The 18,330-nt window shown below is 42.6% G+C and overlaps 1 protein-coding gene across 4 annotated transcripts in view; it reads left to right on the top strand.

Annotated features, from left to right (window-relative positions):
* The window catches only part of LOC137355500 (AP2-associated protein kinase 1-like), a 103,840-nt gene that overhangs the window by 11,954 nt on the left and 73,556 nt on the right, over positions 1 to 18,330 (top strand). Inside the window, exon 2 of one of the 4 annotated variants that reach the window (XM_068020711.1) lies at positions 4,171 to 4,255. The exons of the other annotated variants lie outside the window; for them this stretch is intronic. Coding sequence (XP_067876812.1) covers positions 4,204 to 4,255 — 52 coding nt within the window. The 5' untranslated portion in view covers positions 4,171 to 4,203. The remainder of the gene's footprint in view (positions 1 to 4,170; positions 4,256 to 18,330) is intronic. 4 annotated transcript variants of the gene reach the window in all.

Genomic DNA, 18,330 nt, shown 5'->3' with positions numbered 1-18,330 from the left:
GGACGTGAGCTGGAGGACTGGAGTGTGCCCAATGTCGTATCCATTTTTAGGGAAGTAATCTGGGAAATTTCAGAACAGTTAGTTGAACATCTGTGATAGGGTAAGTTTTAATCTTTAAAGGATAAATTGATCATGTAACTACAAAAATAGAAAATAATTAGTATCAAGCATGGATTTCAAAAGGGGTTGATCATGCTTGACAAACCTTTATAGAATTATTTTGAGGAGTTAACGACACAGTGGCGCAGTGGTTAGCACCGCAGTCTCACAGCTCCAGGGACCCGGGTTCAATTCTGGGTACTGCCTGTGCGGAGTTTGCAAGTTCTCCCTGTGACCGCGTGGGGTTTCGCCGGGTGCTCCGGTTTCCTCCCATAGCCAAAGACTTGCAGGTGATAGGTAAATTGGTCATTAGAAATTGCCCCTAGTGTAGGTAGGTGGTAGGGAATATGGGATTACTGTAGGGTTAGTATAAATGGGTGGTTGTTGGTCGGCACAGACTCGGTGGGCTGAAGGGCCTGTTTCCGTGCTGTATCTCTAAATAAAAAAATAAATAAATAAAATATAATAGCTGGGGAAATGGAGTGGACTTTAGGAAATTCTTCGACAAGATGCCAGATGGGATATGACTAGGAAAGATTGAGGTTATGGATTTGAGAGAAACTGGATTAAAAATTGGTTAGAAGGGAGAAAACAGTAGAAATTAAGGTCAGTTTTTTTTTTTTTTTTTTTTAGAGTGGTTGGAAGTGGGTTAATGTTGTTCCACAGAGTTCAGTTCTGGACCAGTTCTGTTAACTCTTCATTGATTTGGATCAAGGCCTCGCAGGAGTGGTGTTGAAATTTGCAAATGATACTAAAATGGGGGGGGGGTGGGGGGTGATCGTTAAATATTAGAAAAATGAAGCAAGTTGCAAAGGGATGATGGAATGAGCTAAAATGTGTCGTAAATTTGTTGTGATTCATTTTGGTTTAAAAGAAACTAACCACAGTAATTATGCTGTGATTGAAAGTTGACTCGGTCCTGTGGATGATAGAGATTTGGGGGGACCAGGTTCACAAGACATTAAAGGCAACCCCTATGGTTGATAAGACCATTTAAAATAAACGTGAATGGAATTCATGATTATATCAAAGAGGTATAGAATATAAAAGTCAAGCTTCCTTCTGGGAGCAGACAGCAGTCGAACCTCTTCCAGCACGCCGGAGTGTTGAAAAATAAGGCAAACAGTGACGTCCGAGGAGAGCTGCAAGGTGATTGGTTGGTGAGTAGCAGCTGTTGAAATATCTTTAAAAAAAAAGAGGGGAAAGTTGTTTTATTTCGTTCGAAAAAAAATCTCTGGTGATAAGGCGAGTACTACTAAAGTGTTTTTTTTTTAAGGACTTTAGATTGAAGTGGGTAGAACAAGGCCCCTAGTATAATTAGTATTTTTTAATTAAGGGAGTAACTAACCTAAGGGTAAGTCATGGCAGGAGAGCTCAGCTACGTGATCTGCTCCTCCTGCGCTATGTGGGAAATCGGGGATGCTTCCAGTGTCCCTGATGACCATGTGTGCAGGAGGTGTATCCATCTGCAGCTACTGGCTACCCGCATTACGGAGCTGGAGTTGCAGGTGGATTCACTGTGGAGCATCCGTGATGCTGAGGAAGTCATGGATAGCACATTTAGTGAGGTGGTCACACCGCAGGTAATGGCTGCACAGGCAGAAAAGAGATGGGTGACCACCAGATGGAGTAGTAGGCGCAGGCAGGTAGTGCAGAAGTTCCCTGTGGCCATCCCCCTCTCAAACAGATATACCGCTTTGGATACTGTTGTGGGGGGGGGGGGGGAATGACCTCCCAGGGGAAAGCAGCAACAGCCAAGTTTGTGGCACCACGGAGGGCTCTGCTGCACAGCAGGGGAGGAAAAGGGTTGGAAGAGCTATAGTGATAGGGGATTCTATCGTAAGGGGTGCAGATAGGCGTTACTGTGGCCACAAACGAGACTCTAGGATGGTATGTTGCATCCCTGGTGCTAGGGTCAAGGATGTCTCTGAGCGCCTGCAGGACATTCTGAAAGGGGAGGGTGAACAGACAGAGGTCATGGTCCATCTTGGTACTGATGACATAGGCAGGAAGAGAGATAAGGTCCTGCAAACTGAATATAAGGAGTTGGCCAGAAGGTTAAAAAGCAGGACCTCTAGGGTTGTGATCTCAGGATTACTCCCTGTGCCACGTGCTAGTGAGGGTAGGAATAGGAGGATTAGGCAAATGAATGCGTGGCTGAAGAGCTGGTGTAGGCGGGAGGGCTTCAGCTACTTGGATCATTGGGATCTCTTCTGGTGCAGAGGTGACCTGTACAAGAAGGACGGGTTGCATCTAAACTGGAGGGGGACCAATATCCTTGTGGGGAGGTTTGCTCGTACTACTCGGGAGGGTTTAAACTAGTCTTGTGGGGGGGTGGGACCCAAAGTAGTAGTCTCTCAGATGAGATAGTTGAGGCAAATGTAGAAGTTAAAGCAAGCAAGTCCAATAGGCAGGACAGGGAGCGTGGAAGGTCTGGTAGGCTAAACTGCATTTACTTTAATGCAAGAAGCCTTACAGGTAAGGCAGATGAACTCCGAGCATGGATCGGTACATGGGATTGTGATATTTATAGCTATTACGGAAACGTGGTTGAGGGATGGGCAGGACTGGCAGCTCAATGTTCCGGGGTACCGATCCTTCCAGCGTGACAGAGGTGGAAGTAAGAGAGGAGGGGGAGTTGTACTATTGATTAGGGAGGACATCACGGCAGTACTTAGAGGATATCCCGGGGGGAATGTCCAGCGAGGCCATATGGGTAAAACTTAGAAATAAGAAAGGGGTGATTACTTTGTTGGGGTTATACTATAGGCCCCCCAATAGTCAGAGGGAAGTGGAGGAGCATATATGTAGGGAAATCACGGATAGGTGTAGGAATTATAGGGTTGTTGTAGGTGATTTTAACTTCCCTAATATTGACTGGGACTGCCTTAGTACTAAGGGATCAGATGGGGAAGAATTTGTTAAGTGTGTCCAGGATAGTTTTCTGAAGCAGTATGTGGATGGCCCTACTAGAGAAGGGGCTGCACTCGACCTCCTCTTAGGAAATGAGGATGGGCAGGTGGTTGATGTGTCAGTGGCGAAGCACTTTGGGACCAGTGACCATAACTCTATTAGCTTCAAGATAGTTATGGAAAAGGTTAGGACTGGTCCTCGGGTTGAAATCCTAAATTGGGGGAAGGCTAATTTCGATGGCATCAGACAGGAACTCTCAAATGTTGAATGGGAGAGGCTGTTTACAGGTAAAGGGACGGCTGGCAAGTGGGAGGCTTTTAAAAGTGAGATAGGAAGAGTTCAGGGCCGGCATGTTCCTGTTAGATGGAAGGGCAAGGCTGGCAAGTTTAGGGAACCTTGGTTGACGAGGGATATTGAGCGTCTGGTCAGGACAAAGAAGGAGGCATATGTCAGGTATAGGCAGCTGGGATCAAGCGAGTCCCTCGGAGTATAGGGGATGTAGGACTACAGTTAAGAAGGAAATTAGGAGGGCGAAAAGGGGCAGATAAGATAAAGGAGAATCCTAAAAGATTCTATAAGTATATTAAGAGTAAAAGGGTAGCTAAGGAGAGAGTAGGTCCCCTTAAGGATCAGTGTGGCAATCTATGTGTGGAGCCACGGGAAATGTGCGAAGTCTTAAATAAAGATTTCTCGTCCGTATTTGCTGTGGAGAAGGTCATGGAAGCTAGTGAGTTAAAGGGAGGGAACACCGATATCCTGGAGTATATCAACATTACAAAGGAGGTGGTGTTGCAGGTATTGAAGCACATTCAGGTGGATAAATCCCCAGGGCCTGACCAGGTGTATCCTAGGATGCTATGAGAAGCAAGGGAGGAGATTGCTGGGGCCCTGGCAGAGATATTTGTATCATCGTTAGCCACGGGTGAAGTACCGGAAAACTGGAGGATAGCTAATGTGCCTTTATTTAAGAAGGGCAGCAAGGATAAGCCAGGGAACTACAGGCCGGTGAGCCTTACATCAGTGGTGGGAAAGTTATTGGAAAGGATTCTGAGAAACGGGATTTATATGCATCTGGAAAGGCATGGTCTGATTGGGGATAGGCAGCATAGCTTTGTGCGTGGGAAATCGTGTCTCACAAATTTGATTGACTTTTTCCAGGAGGTGACCAAGAGGATTGATGAGGGCAAGGCGATGGACGTTGTCAACAAGGACTTCAGCAAGGCCTTTGACAAGGTCCCGCATGGTAGGCTGGTCCAGAAGGTTCGAACACATGGGATCCAGGGAGAGCTAGCAAATTGGATACAAAATTGGCTTGGTGATAGGCAGAGGGTGGTAGTGGAGGGTTCTTTTTCAAATTGGAGGCCGGTGACCAGTGGTGTGCCGCAGGGATCAGCGCTGGGCCCTCTGTTGTTTGTCATATATAGTAATGACTTGGATGTGAATGTAAGGGGCATGATTAGTAAGTTTGCAGATGACACCAAAATTGGTGGTATAGTGGACAGTGAAGAAGGTTGTCTAAGGTTACAACAGGATATAGATAAACTGGGAAAGTGGGCAAGGGAGTGGCAAATGGAATTTAACGCAGACAAGTGTGAAGTAATGCATTTTGGGAAGTTAAACCAGGGCAGGACATATACAGTGAATGGCAGGGCCCTGGGGAGTGTCGTTGAGCAGAGAGACCTTGGGTGCAAGTACATACTTCCCTGAAAGTGGCAACACAGGTAGACAGGGTGTTGAAGAAGGCGTATGGCATGCTTGCCTTCATTGGCCGAGGCATTGAGTGCAAGAGTTGGGACGTCATGTTACAGTTGTACATAATGTTGGTTAGGCCGCATTTGGAGTACTGTGTGCAGTTCTGGTTGCCGCACTACAGGAAAGATGTGATTAAGCTAGAGAGGGTGCAGAAAAGATTCACAAGGATGTTGCCTGGTTTGGAGGGCTTGAGTTATAAAGAGAGATTGGATAAGCTGGGTCTGTTTTCCCTGGAGCGAAGGAGGCTGAGAGGGGACATGATAGAGGTATCTAAAATTATGAGAGGCATAGATCGGGTAGACAGCCAGAGTCTGTTTCCCATGGTTGACTAAAACTAGAAGGCATAGATTTAAGGTGAGAGGGAGGAGGTTTAAAGAGGATCAAAGTGGTAAATTTTTCGCACAAAGAATAGTGGGCATCTGGAATGAGCTACCTGAGGAGATGGTGGAGGCAGGAACTGTAGCGACATTGAAGAGGCATCTGGACAGGTACTTGAATGAGCAAGGCATAGAGGGATATGGAATTAATGCAGGCAGGTGGGATTAGTATAGATAGGCATTATGATCAGCATGGACGCGGTGGGCCGAAGGGCCTGCTTCTAAGCTGTACGACTCTATGGCTCTAATGATGAGCCTGTATAAAGCAATAAGACTTCAGGGTACTGTGCGCAGTATTGGGCTGCACACTGTAGAATGGTTATTGAGATTTAGATAGGATACAAGACATCAGGAAGCTGCCCGGTTTGAGAAAATATAAAATCTTGAAAAAGCAGGTCATCTTTGGAATAATGCATTTACAGGGCAATTTCTTAGAAATGATTTAAAGTTATGAAAGGATGGAACAAGGTAGTTAGAAGCAATTTCCAGTAGTTGAGGGGTCTAGAACGGGGAGACATAGATTAAATAAGATTTAAAACAGAGGGCAGGAGAAGTTTCACCAAAAGTTGAGGCTCACTTCCAGGATTAGTGATGGAAGCAGAAACATGTCAGCATTCAAGATTGGATAGGTGGATGAGGAAAAAGTAAGTGAAGGAAAATGGGAGCAGGATGACTAATTGTGATTAGGCCTACTTGCTTGGTCAGGAAACACCTACATTGTCTGTTTGGGGTGACTGGGCTGTTTCTGTGTTTAACTTTTATGTAATTAAAATCTAAATTTTCCAGATATCCATAAAAAGGATTCGCTGAAAGCTCTGCCCATGTGCATTTTCAATTCTGAAATAGATTGATTTTTAAATTTACAGCATAGTGTTTAAAGGTGAAAAAATCCACCACCTTCTTTAGCCTCCTTGTCTCGAGAGACAATGGGTAAGCGCCTAGTGGTGGTCCGTGGTTTGTGAAGCAGTGCCTGGAGTGGCTATAAAGGCCAATTCTAGAGTGACAGACTCTTCCACAGGCGCTACAGATAAAATTGGTTGTCGGGGATGTTACACAGTTGGCTCTCTCCTTGCGCTTCTGTCTTTTTTTTCCTGCCAACTGCTAACTCTCTTTGACTCGCCACTCTTTAGCCCCGCCTTTATGGCTGTCCGCCAGCTCTGACGATCACTGGCAACTGACTCCCACAACTTGTGGTCAATGTCACAGGACTTCATGTCGCGTTTGCAGACATCTTTAAAGCGGATACATGGACGGCCGGTGGGCCTGATACCAGCTCACTGTACAATGCGTCCTTGGTGATCCTGCCATCTTCCATGCGGTTCACGTGGCCAAGCCATCTCCAGCGCTGCTGGCTCAGTAGGGTGTATATGCTGGGTATGTTGGCTGCCTCGAGGACTTCTGCGTTGGAGGTGCGGTCCTGCCACCTGATGCCAAGGATTTTCCAGAGGCAGCAAAGATGGAATGAGTTGGGATGTCGCTCTTGGCTGACATACGTTGTCCAGGCCTCGCTGATGTAGAGCAAGGTACTGAGGACACAGGCTTGATACACTTGGACTTTTGTGTTCCGTGTCAGTGCGCCATTTTCCCACACCCTCTTGGCCAGTCTGGACATAGCAGCGGACGCTTTCCCATGCGCTTGTTGATTTCTGCATCGAGAGACAGGTTACTGGTGATGGTTGAGCCTAGGTAGGTGAATTCTTGAACCACTTCCAGAGCATGGTCGCCGATATTGATGGATGGAGCATTTCTGAAGTCCTGTCCCATGATCGTTTTCTCGAGGCAGATGGTTAGGCCAAATTCGTTGCAGGCAGCCGCAATCCTGTCGATGAGTCTCTGCAGACACTCTTCTGTGTGGGATGTTAATGCAGCATTGTCAGCAAAGAGGAATTCCCTGATGAAGACCTTCCGTGCTTTGGTCTTCGCTGTAAGACGGGCAAGGTTGAACAACCTGCCATCTGATCTTGTGTGGAGGAAAATTCCTTCTTCTGAAGACTTGAACGCATGTGAGAGCAGCAGTGAGAAGATCCCAATCAGTGTAGGTGTGAGAACACAGCCCTGTTTCACGCCACTCAGGATAGGAAAGGGGTCTGATGAGGCACTGCTATGCTGAATTGTGAGTTTCATATTGTTATGGAATGAGGTGATGATACTTAGTTTTGGTGGACATATATTTTCTAGTAGTCTGCTGACGAGGTCAAAGGCTTTGGTGAGATCTATGAAAGCAACGTAGAGGGGCATCTGTTGTTCGCGGCATTTCTCCTGTAGCTGGCAAAGGGAGAACAGCATGTCAATGGTGGATCTCTGCTCGAAAGCTGCACTGTGCCTCAGGGTAGACGTGCTCAGCCAGCTTCTGGAGTCCGTTTAAAATGACTCGAGCGAAGACTTTCCCCACTATGCTGAGCAGGGAGATTCCACGGTAGTTGTCGCAGTCACCGCGGTCACCCTTGTTCTTATAGAGGGTGATGATATTGGCTCCCACATCCCAGCACAGGCAAAGCAATTCATGGAGTGCTGAGATTATAGCAGGCTTGGCACTCTTGATTATTTCAGGAGTAATGCCGTCCTTTCCAGGGGCTTTTCCATTGTCTAGAGAATCAATGGCATCACTGAGTTCTGATTTTGTTGTCTGTTTAAATATATTGTAAGGATTTTGGAAGTTGCCTTATGTAACAATTATATTACCATCCACTGTATTTATAGCAATGGCATAATATTTTGTCTGAAAAAGCAGTTATTCGATAGAAAATTAAAGATGTACTGAATGACGTGCAGTGCCACATGTTTAAGGGTGACATCGTTCTGTTTTTGATTTAGGCCTGAGAATATTGCATCATGATCCAGTGCACAAGATTGGAAATTGACAAGAGGCGGGTTCTGTGTCTCTGCATACTTTTGTTGCAATACTATTTTTGTACTCTGGCACAGTGGTTAGCACCGCAGCCTCACAGCTCCAGCGACCTGGGTTCAATTCTGGGTACTGCCTGTGTGGAGTTTGCAAGTTCTCCCTGTGTCTGCGTGGGTTTTCTCCGGGTGCTCAGGTTTCCTCCCACAAGCCAAAAGACTTGCAGGTTGGTAGGTAAATTGGCCATTATAAATTGCCCCTAGTATAGGTAGGTAGTAGGGAAATATAGGGACAGGTGGGGATGTGGTAGGAATATGGGATTAGTGTAGGATTAGTATAAATGGATGGTTGGTGGTCGGCACAGACCCGGTGGGCCGAAGGGCCTTTTTCAGTGCTGTATCTCTAAAATAAACTAAAACATAAAGTCAGTTCAGCACTTTGAGTTGGCCAGTTTTTCAAAGTTTAGAGAGTTTTTAAATTTAGGAAAACTGTAAATGTCGGACCCCACAACTGCAGACAGTGGTATTCGATTAAGGCAAAAGAGCTAGTCTGGAGACCAAAAATCATTTGATTCAGCTAGCATCTGGCCCACAGATGTTCTATCCAGACTTGTGATGGAGTTTTTCAACTGCAGCAGGCAGGTGAGGAGAGTCTTTCTTTGTGATTTTTGCACTTGGTTTTCACATATCTTTAGCTGCCCACCTCCATAAGTCATATTTGTCCAGGCAGGGGATGAGCATCATGAGTCTGATCACAACGTCTGTCGCATACTATACAGTTTCAGGAAGCTCCAGTCAGTCAGCTGGCAGGTAGTGGGTGTCTGGCCTCCATTCTCAAACTCATTGTGAAAGTGGAGATGCATCCTACTGCTCTAGCTCATGGCATTAGAGCTCTAAACAATACTACATTTCAACAACACTGACACATATAGGACCTGTTGATATATTTTTTTATTAACTTAGACATTTTTAGTTCATGTGGCTTGTGCAACTCAATCTAATTAGTGGATCAACTTCTTTATTCTGTGGTGTCAGTTTTGTGTTGTGTGTTTAGTCAATCCTTTAAATCATGCTATAACATTCTTAAACATCCAATAAAGTGCATCTGAGGTATTAACAGCAGATTTACTTCAATATTAGAATTGCAAAATGGATTTTCTTTTCTGTTTATGCTCTGAGAAGCTACAACATAAACTAATTAAACACCCATGGATTGAAAGTATTGTATTAATAGATTAAAATACAAAATAGTAACTGGTTTGAATAGTTCTTTTTTGTCTTTTAAAAATCAATGCTGAAATAGCTGATTTGCTCTCTATTTCTAGTTGGTTTTTAATGAGAAGCATGAACAGCTTCTTCTCCTTTATTTAGGTTAATATAAGTGCACACAATTTAGAATGGCAAAGCAATGGAGTAAATTGGCCAAGTCTTGTCTTTTAGTGTATTTGAGACTGGTTTCACTGCAGTTTTAATCGTGCTATATTAGAACACTCTGTGGTAGAAATTGATATAGGGCTGTTCTCAGACAAAATGTCTGCATGCATGGAACACACACCAGAAACTGGAGCCCCGAAGTTCGCCTGAAATTAGGCCTCTGGTTGCATTTTAATAGATGTGATGAGCTGTCAGCATCTGTCGCATTTTGCAGAAGTGGTTCGCTGATTTCCGTTGGGCTAATTTGGGTCGGCTGCCTCTTGGCAGCAGCCCTCAGTTAGGAGTGGGAGTGAGTGGAGGAGAGACTGAGAGGTAGTGGTAATGGTGTGAAGCCAGTAGGAGCACTCCTCTTGCTCTACATAAGTTTTTAAAATTAGACTTTGGTGGCTGCCTCCAATGTTCCAATTGAAGGCCACAGGTTAAGTAATGTTTAGAGCTGGAAATCCTGGGTGCTGTAGAACTTTATTTATTTAGAGATACAGCACTGAAACAGGCCCTTCGGCCCACTGAGTCTGTGCCGACCATCAACCACCCATTTATACTAATACTACATTAATCCCATATTCCTACCCCATCCCCACCTTCCCTCAATTCCCCTACCACCTACCTATACTAGGGGCAATTTATAATGGCCAAATTACCTATCAACCTGCAAGTCTTTAGCTGTGGGAGGAAACTGGAGCACCCTGCGAAAACCCACGCGGTCACAGGGAGAACTTGCAAGCTCCACACAGGCAGTACCCAGAATTGAACCCGGGTCGCTGGAGCTGTGAGGCTGCAGTGCTAACCACTGCGCCCCCCTGTGCACTTGCTGTAAGGTTTTGAAATGGGCATTAAGTCCATCATTTCCATGAGCCTGAGGCCTGTTTTAGGTGGCTGCCGTGGATGCCTGCAAAGTTGCCTTTTCCAATCTGGTATTGCCTGCAACATAAGTGCAGGTTCTGGGATGTTGCATTGGTCTATTTTGCCCATATTTTGTGTGTGGGAAAACGGGTGCTAGCACCAATTTATCCCCCCTTTTAACTTTTTTGCCACCTGAAATCTGCATCAAGCTCTCAAGTGAAGTTAGTAGAGGCCTTCTGAAGCATAAACAGAGTAAAATTGGAGGGGGGTGAGGATGAGAAAGAGATTGAAGGAAAATGGTTTCAGCAGGCTATTTATTTCAATATGTAATTTCACATATCAAGAGTCAATTTACATTTATTTGCTACTTAACATATCTCAATTCCTAAAGCTGTTGATATCTAATGGATTATTTTTTTGAAGCATAGTCATTGACCAGAAACTTAACTGGACCAGCCATATAAATACTATAGCATCAAGAGCAGATCAGAGGCTGGTAATTCTGCAGTGAGTAACTCGCCTCCTGACTCTTGACCATCTACAAGCACAAGTCAGGAGTGTAATGGAATATTCTCTGCTTCTCTGGATGAGTGCAGCACCAACAATGCTCAAGAAGCTCGACGCCATCTAAGACAAAGCAACCTGCTTGATCGGCACCCCATTCACCACCTTAAACATTCACTCCCTCCACAGTGGCAGCAGTGTGTACCATCTACAAGACGCACTGCAGCAATTTGCCAAGGCTCCTTCAACAACACCTTCAAAACCTGTGACCTCCACCATGTAGAAGGACAGGGACATGGGTTCCCCTCCAAGTCATATACCATCCTAACTTGGAAGTATATTGCTGTTCCTTCAATGTCGCTGAGTCAAATTCCTGGAACACTCTCCCTAATAGCACTGCAGATGTACCTACACCACATGAACTGCAGCAGTTCAATAAGATGACTCCACCACCTTCTTGAGGGCAATTAGGTATGGGCAATAAATACTGGTCTTGCCAGTGATTCATCCCAAGAACGAATAAATTAAAAAGCATCTTTCCTCACGAGGCCCTATGTTGGCCTAGTGCCATTTGCACTATTAAATGCTGAGTCTCGGGGGGGCCCTTACTGCATGATCTCCTTAAGCAAATCAGCAATGTTTAGCATCAGCAAATTTTATTTGAGAACTTAATGTTTTGTAAAATATGCATCTGAGTGTTTGTGTTGCTCCTAACCTAATTAGTTCAAATAAATTAGCAGTGCTTCAGTGAAATAAATGTGAATAAGCTAGGTTTCAGATGTCTGTTTTGTGAAACATGCTTTATTTTAGTCTGAAAAAAGGAACCTTCCATTTATGTTGTGTTACCGCATCCTTGGGCCATCCTAAAGGCTTTTACAACCAATGAATTGCTTTCACTTGTGCAAATGTAAGGATGAGATGGTTGTGGAGCTGCGTTCCACCAAAGAGTCAGTACCTGCTTTGAAGAGAGGAGAAATTTCATTGGGAGGGAAGGAGTATAGTACTGTTGTAGAAATGTGGGTGCAGGTGACCTGGAGAGGACCTATAGTAAAACTGACTCTTAGAAGGAGGTCGTTCGGCCCATAATGCCTGTGTGGACTTTTTCCCCAAAACCCTGCAAATTAGTACATGTCCAATTGTATTCTGAAAGCTACTGTGAAATCCAATTCCAAAACTTTCAGGTCATGCATTCCAGATCTCAATAACCCTGGATGTGAAGAAATTTCTCTACATTCCCCTCTAGTTTTTTTGTCAGCTATTTTAAATCTGTGGCCTCTGGTATCGACCGTTGAGTGTATTTAGGTCAGTATGAACTTGCACGAAACTAAAAATTGCAGCACTGGATTTTCCTAGAATGTGTATTTCTACCTAAACTTAACCTCCCTGGTTAGAACTGAAGAGCTGTACTGAAATCAATGGAAGTTACCACTTCAGGATCTTGATTTCCTGTTTACATCGAAATGGTATGATAAGCATACTTAATATTGAATGTATTTGTTTCAGGGTTCCTTGCAGTATCGCCTCTTCATATGCATCCAAGTTCCTTGTTTCCTTGCAAATGTTTTTGCACTTCATTGCCATTTTTCCTTTCTGCACATTATACCTATTTTTCTAACTTGTAGGCATCTCTAATCAATGTTCTTTGCTGTATTATCAGATTATCCCTCCAACATCAATTTGTGAATGAGCTAGAACTTTCCTCAATTGCACTTTCCTCAGTTGAACATCAGAAAAACCAAAGTCATTCTCTTGGGCTTCCACCTAAATCTTAATAGACGTGCTCCTGGCTCCAACTTCCTCCTTCACTGTTTACTCTGGTTGGACCAGAAGATGTACCACTCGAGCTGTGCTTCAAATCCCACGTTATTCATCAGTAAACTGGCTATTTCTGCAGAATAGCTCGCCCTCTGCACCTGCTGTCACTGAAACCCTTATCCGCACTTGTTACCTCAGTGCTCAACAACTTGAAAGCCTTCCACACAGACCACCCTGAGTTTTTCTCCAATTTCCCCAAAACTCTTACCAACTGCATCTCTTCTGCTTTAAGTCATGCCTGGTCATCATTGCTGACCTCTGTTTGGCTCCCCATTACCAAATCATGGCATTCAAAAATTCTTTCCTTGTTGACAGAATCTTTCTATGTCCTATTCCTACCCTATGATGACTGTGTACCAAGGCGCAAATACTACTTGAACATTAGAAGGCAAGCAAATAGTTCAATAAAATTGTGACTTGAATACATATGCGAAGATGTTCTCTCGACATAGGGCTTTTGATAGCCTGTCATTTTAATTGTATATCAGTTATCTTCCATAATGCATTTGCAATATGAGCTTTTCAAGTATTGTAATTCACTGTACTTCCAAAACAGTCGACTTCATTCTTTATTTCTCATACTTTCAAGCTATGTATGTTCTTTGTAATGGGCTGTAAATTGAAGATGTCCTTCATTTCATTCTGAATTACAGTACTCTGAAGTAACCCATACTTAAAAACCTGCTTCCAGTTCTTTTTTTAAATATGGACACAGTCATTTGACATGTCTTTGCATGTATTTTAGATAATCATATGGCCATGGCTAAAACAGGCTCCAGTCTGACTACCTGTGGTTCTGACCATACAGTTGACTGTCAAGATTAAATATAAGTGGATTGCATTTTAGTAAGGGTGCAGGAAGAAAGTAGATTCAGATGCAAGTAAACTTCCTCTCAACTCTAACATTTTTTATAATGACGAATCTGCATAGAATTGATAATGTAGATGACCATATACTGACTTCCACCTTCCACTGATACCAAACTGCTTACTCGTCATTATTTTCTACATAAGCGATTCTTTGTCGATTCCTCACTTTAAAATGTATGCTGTAGAGTCAAGTGGGAAGTTCATTTGAATTTTAAATCTTTCTCAACCACCTTCCATCTCAAGAGGCGGATGTCCATAAAATGCTTTGTGCTGGTGCACATGATGAAGGATTAATGATTACATAATTCAGAATCCAAAAAAAAATCTGGGAAAATATGAAGCTAATGAAGTTTAGCTACTAAATATGCAAGTGTAAATTGGTAGATTTTTACAGTGTTGCACAAATGCAGTGACTATTTTTTTTTTAAACTACATTTTTTCCTTGGTAAGTTCTCCAGCTATAGTATACCTCGTCTCACCCCCACTGCTACAGGGTAAAAGAGAGGACCTGCATCTTCCACGTGGTGACTATCTGCTTAGTCTGGTTCAAATCTGGAGCTGGTTAGTGGTTTAATCTATGGTCCCGTCCTCACTTCATGGCTGTCATAAGCATTGATACCACCTAGTGAGTTCATTAGCTTGTATCGCAGGCATAAAAGTGATGGATAATTCAGAATGAGAGATTTCAGTATCTCAGTTTCCAACCCATATGCTAGTTTGAGCAGTTGGCATTTTAAAAATCCCACCAAATGGATAAACAAAGGAATACTTCTTTGGAAGTTGCATTAATTAAGCTGTATATTCGCAATAAAAAAACTCAAACCTCATAAGTTGTTCCTTTGTGAATGCCAAAGTCCAATCTTTTAAATGTATTGCTGGAAGTACAATGCATAGAATCAGAATGGTTACAGCACAGAAGGCGGCCATTTGGCCTGTTGAGTTCGTGCCGGCTCTCTGCTAGAGCAATTTAGCTGGTCCCATTCCCCGCAGCCCAGCAAGTTTTTTTTTCTCTTCAGGTGCTTATCCTATTGCCTTTTGAAAACCACGATTTATTCTGCCTCCACCACCCTCTTAGGTAGTGCATTCCAGATCCTATCCACTTGTTGTATAAAAAGGTTTCTCCTGTTGCCTTTGGTTCTTTTACCAATCGTGTTAAATCTGTCTCCTCTGGTTCTCGACCCTTCCGTCAATGGGAACTGTTTCTCTCTATCTGCTATGTCCAAACCCCTCTATCAAATCTCGCCTCAACCTTCTCTGCTCTAAGGAAAACAACCTCCGCTTCTCCAATCTATCCTCGTAACTGAAGTCACTTGTCCCTGCAACCATTCTCATAAATCTTTTCTGCACCTTCTCTAAAGCCATCTCCTGCATAAAGTGAGATGCCCAGAATTGGACATAGTACTTCAATTGAAGCCGAATCAGTGTTTTATAAAGCTTTATCATAACTCCCTTGCTGTTGTACTTTATGCTTCTATTTATAAAGCCCAGATCCTATATGCCTTCTTAACCACTTTCTCAACCTGTCCTGCCACCTTCAGTGGTTTGTGCACATATCTCCCAAAGTCTTTGTTTGAAATTCAGCAAGATATTTGGCCTTAGTATGCCAAATCTTACAGATCTAAAATAGCTACCATAATATTTCAGGCTGAAAAAATGTTAAACACAGGCATTTTATGTGCAGTAACTTTTACTGGGGATTTTATGTGGATATATGGCAATGTACCGGAGAAGCTCTGAATGAGAGTAGAACAGCATTAATCCCCAGATGAGCAAGGCTGATGGCTTCAAGGGGGGAGGGGGGGCAGGGTTCAGATGATGTGAAGACTTCTTGGTCAATGGAATATTTCATTTGGTGCAGCTAATAATACAGCCTTTGTCAGCTTTAGATTTTTTAAATTGACTTTTGTGAAATATGTATGTGCCTTGAATATTGACATTTATTTGTCAATGAAATGGTCTGGAATTTAACATTCAATGCTACTCCAGAATCCATAGCATTTAGCCACGGACCCACGACCAATGTAACTGATATGGCTGAAGGAACACTTTTTTTTTCTGCTTTATTAATTATTAGCTTACCAGTGGGACCTGGGACTGAAATCAAAAAGAGTTGTCATTTAAATATCACCAAGATTTTGGAATGGAGCGCAGCATATGCTGTTCCTGGTAGATGCTCTGCTCCACTTTTGATCTGCAATGCTTTAATTAACTGCCGGTATTCCCTCCTGATTTAAACTTTAACAGGCTGCTCATGCTACTTTTTTACTCAGGAGTTATCAGAATCCCGTACAGTTGAAATTTGAGCAGCTGTAGAATTGAAGATTGGTTGCAATTTTCTGTGACTGATTACAGAATGTATGAAAACAAAAGCTCTGAAGATACTTGCAAAATTTATCAAATATTCAAGATGTTTATGTAAAGCATTTGATTTGTGTTTTTAAACCAAGCTTTCATAAAATTTACCATCGCTTGCAGCTAATTGTTAAGTTGTATAGTGACTAGCTTAAAAGCATAATTAGATAAGCAGACATTGCCTTTATTAGTTACATTCTGTTAATAGATCTGCTAACTTTTTTCAGTGTTGAGCTTAAGTTGCTGATTTAGTGTTTACTAAATGTTAATATATGTTTCCGAGGAACTCTTTTTATGGTGAAAACAGGATAAAATATTACGACCCAAGGGAGGATTGCTTATATTACTGGGATAATGGTTATTGTTTGAGAATGATATATCCCATGATTTATCTAAACATTTTAATAGGTTTAATGCTGCACTATATATCTTCAATGATTTTGCTCCAGTGGAGTCGATATGTGTGTTAATTGGTCTATTTTCATGTTGCTTTTTATTATATTCTTAGGAAATTTCTCTTCATAGCAAAATAATTCTAGTAATTGATGCTTATATGGAATGTTCAAGAGTTGAACTTAGGTTGACAGTGCTGCATTGTTAGAGATGCTGCTTTTTGCTGACATTAGTCCTGCTGCTTTGTTCAGTGGTTCATTTGGGCATGAAAATTTCCAAGATGCTTGAGGAAGACCAGAAACTAGTGCCTGTCCAAGATCATCATCTCTCCCCCAACACCCCCCCCCCCCCCCACCCCAAAAATAATTTTACTGATCATTTCATCTCAATTTTTTTGTTGAATCTTGCACTTGTACAAAAGAATTGCACTTGCTCACCTAACAGTCACTTCACTTCACAATAAGGCACATGAAGCACTTAAAGTGGTTGAGCAGACCAAGGTGTCCCAGTCAGCCTCCTGGAGAGAAGTCATTGCGTGTTAAATCAAGAATTCTCTTCTGTCTTTGAAATACATGTTACATGGAAAGCTTACAGTGCTAATCATCGCAAACATTTGTTCTCAAGTTATTTGATATGCGAAATCGTATTTCAAAAAGAGTTCACTGTCAAAGAGGCAAGTTGCAGCTTACACCTTACCAGTTTAACTGAAATTGATTAAAAGCAAGTTTACCTACCTAGTATGAAAGAAATGCTTTCAAAGAAGCCAGTCTGCACTTCAGAACAGGTGAGGAGTATATCTGGACAGCCATCTTAGATTGGGCCAGAGGCAGAACTCCTTTAGATGCAGAAGCTTCAGTAGATTGAAAATACCGTAACATCATGTCCCGCGTACAGGAAGTGCGACAATGAAAAAATTATGGACTGAAACTGAAGTGTTACAAACTTGGACTTTGTATTTTTAAAAATGTACCTTTTGTTTTAAAAAGTGAACAATGTGCTCCAAAATGGCCACTGAAAGTTAAAAGAATAAAGTATATTCAAACTGTCTGACGAGAACAAAGGAATACCTTCAAAGCTCAGAGGTGTCAATTGCACCCATCCTGTATTATTCCCAAATTGAATGCCGCCTTAAACTAAGAAGGTGTGAAGTGAAAACATCATAACAGGATTATTCTTATCCTGGCCCATTGTGTGATCACCATGGGAGACAGACACAAGCGTCTCCTACCAGAAGATGTGACAATTTTTTTTTTTTTTACCTTAAAAGGACAGCCCTCAAAGAGAGCGACATCCAGAAAGAAGCATCACCAAACAGCTTTTCCAGCTGAAGGGGCTGGGAGACATCTAGCAGCCAGAAGTGATGCGACCTGCTGTAGAATTCTGCCTCTGTACTTAGAGCAGTGAATTAGAAATGATCCACTTTGATCAAATGAATTTTCATCCAAGAGAGAAACCTACAAACACCACAGTCCTGCAACCAATGAGAACTTGACTTCAGAAAGAATTCAGCAGGTTTACTGTGACCCCCACCCCCACACACACACTTACTATCGCTTACCTCTGCGTGTGCCTCTGTCTGTGTTTTTGTTTTTATTATTTCTGTCTTTGTTTTTTTTAAATTATGCCAAAGCAAATGTGGAGAACCATAGACTCATCAGTAATGTTTCAGTGCCAGGCAAGTGAAGAGAATTGGGTTTTGGTAGTTAGGATTACCCCGCCTAGCTAATAGGGATTTAGAAGGAAGAAAGTACTTTTTTTATCTTAAAACCTTTTTTGCTGCTATATGTCTTAATTGGCTTTCTCCGTGTCCTTTTTCAAGGACCAACCAGTGTGCTTACATTTTGTAATGTTCTCCTTTTTCACCTTTCATTTCTATAAAGAAAGACTTGCATTTATATGGCATCTTTCACAACCACAGGATGTCCCAAAGTGATTTACAGCCAATGAAATAATTTTGAAGTATAGTCCCTGTTATAATGTAGGAAATGTGACAGCCAATTTGCACACAGCAAGCTCCCACAAGCAGCGATATGATGGTCAGAAAGTCTGTTTTTGTGATCTTGTTTGAGGGTAAATATTGGCCAAGACATTTAGGATAAATCCTCTGCCCTTCTTCAAAGTAGTGCCATGGGATCTT

The sequence above is a fragment of the Heterodontus francisci genome, chromosome 42 (assembly GCF_036365525.1).
Source record: "Heterodontus francisci isolate sHetFra1 chromosome 42, sHetFra1.hap1, whole genome shotgun sequence".
Taxonomy (NCBI): Eukaryota; Metazoa; Chordata; class Chondrichthyes; order Heterodontiformes; family Heterodontidae; genus Heterodontus; species Heterodontus francisci.
Note: the sequence above shows the minus strand (reverse complement) of the source record. Positions and strands in the feature narration are given on the sequence as shown.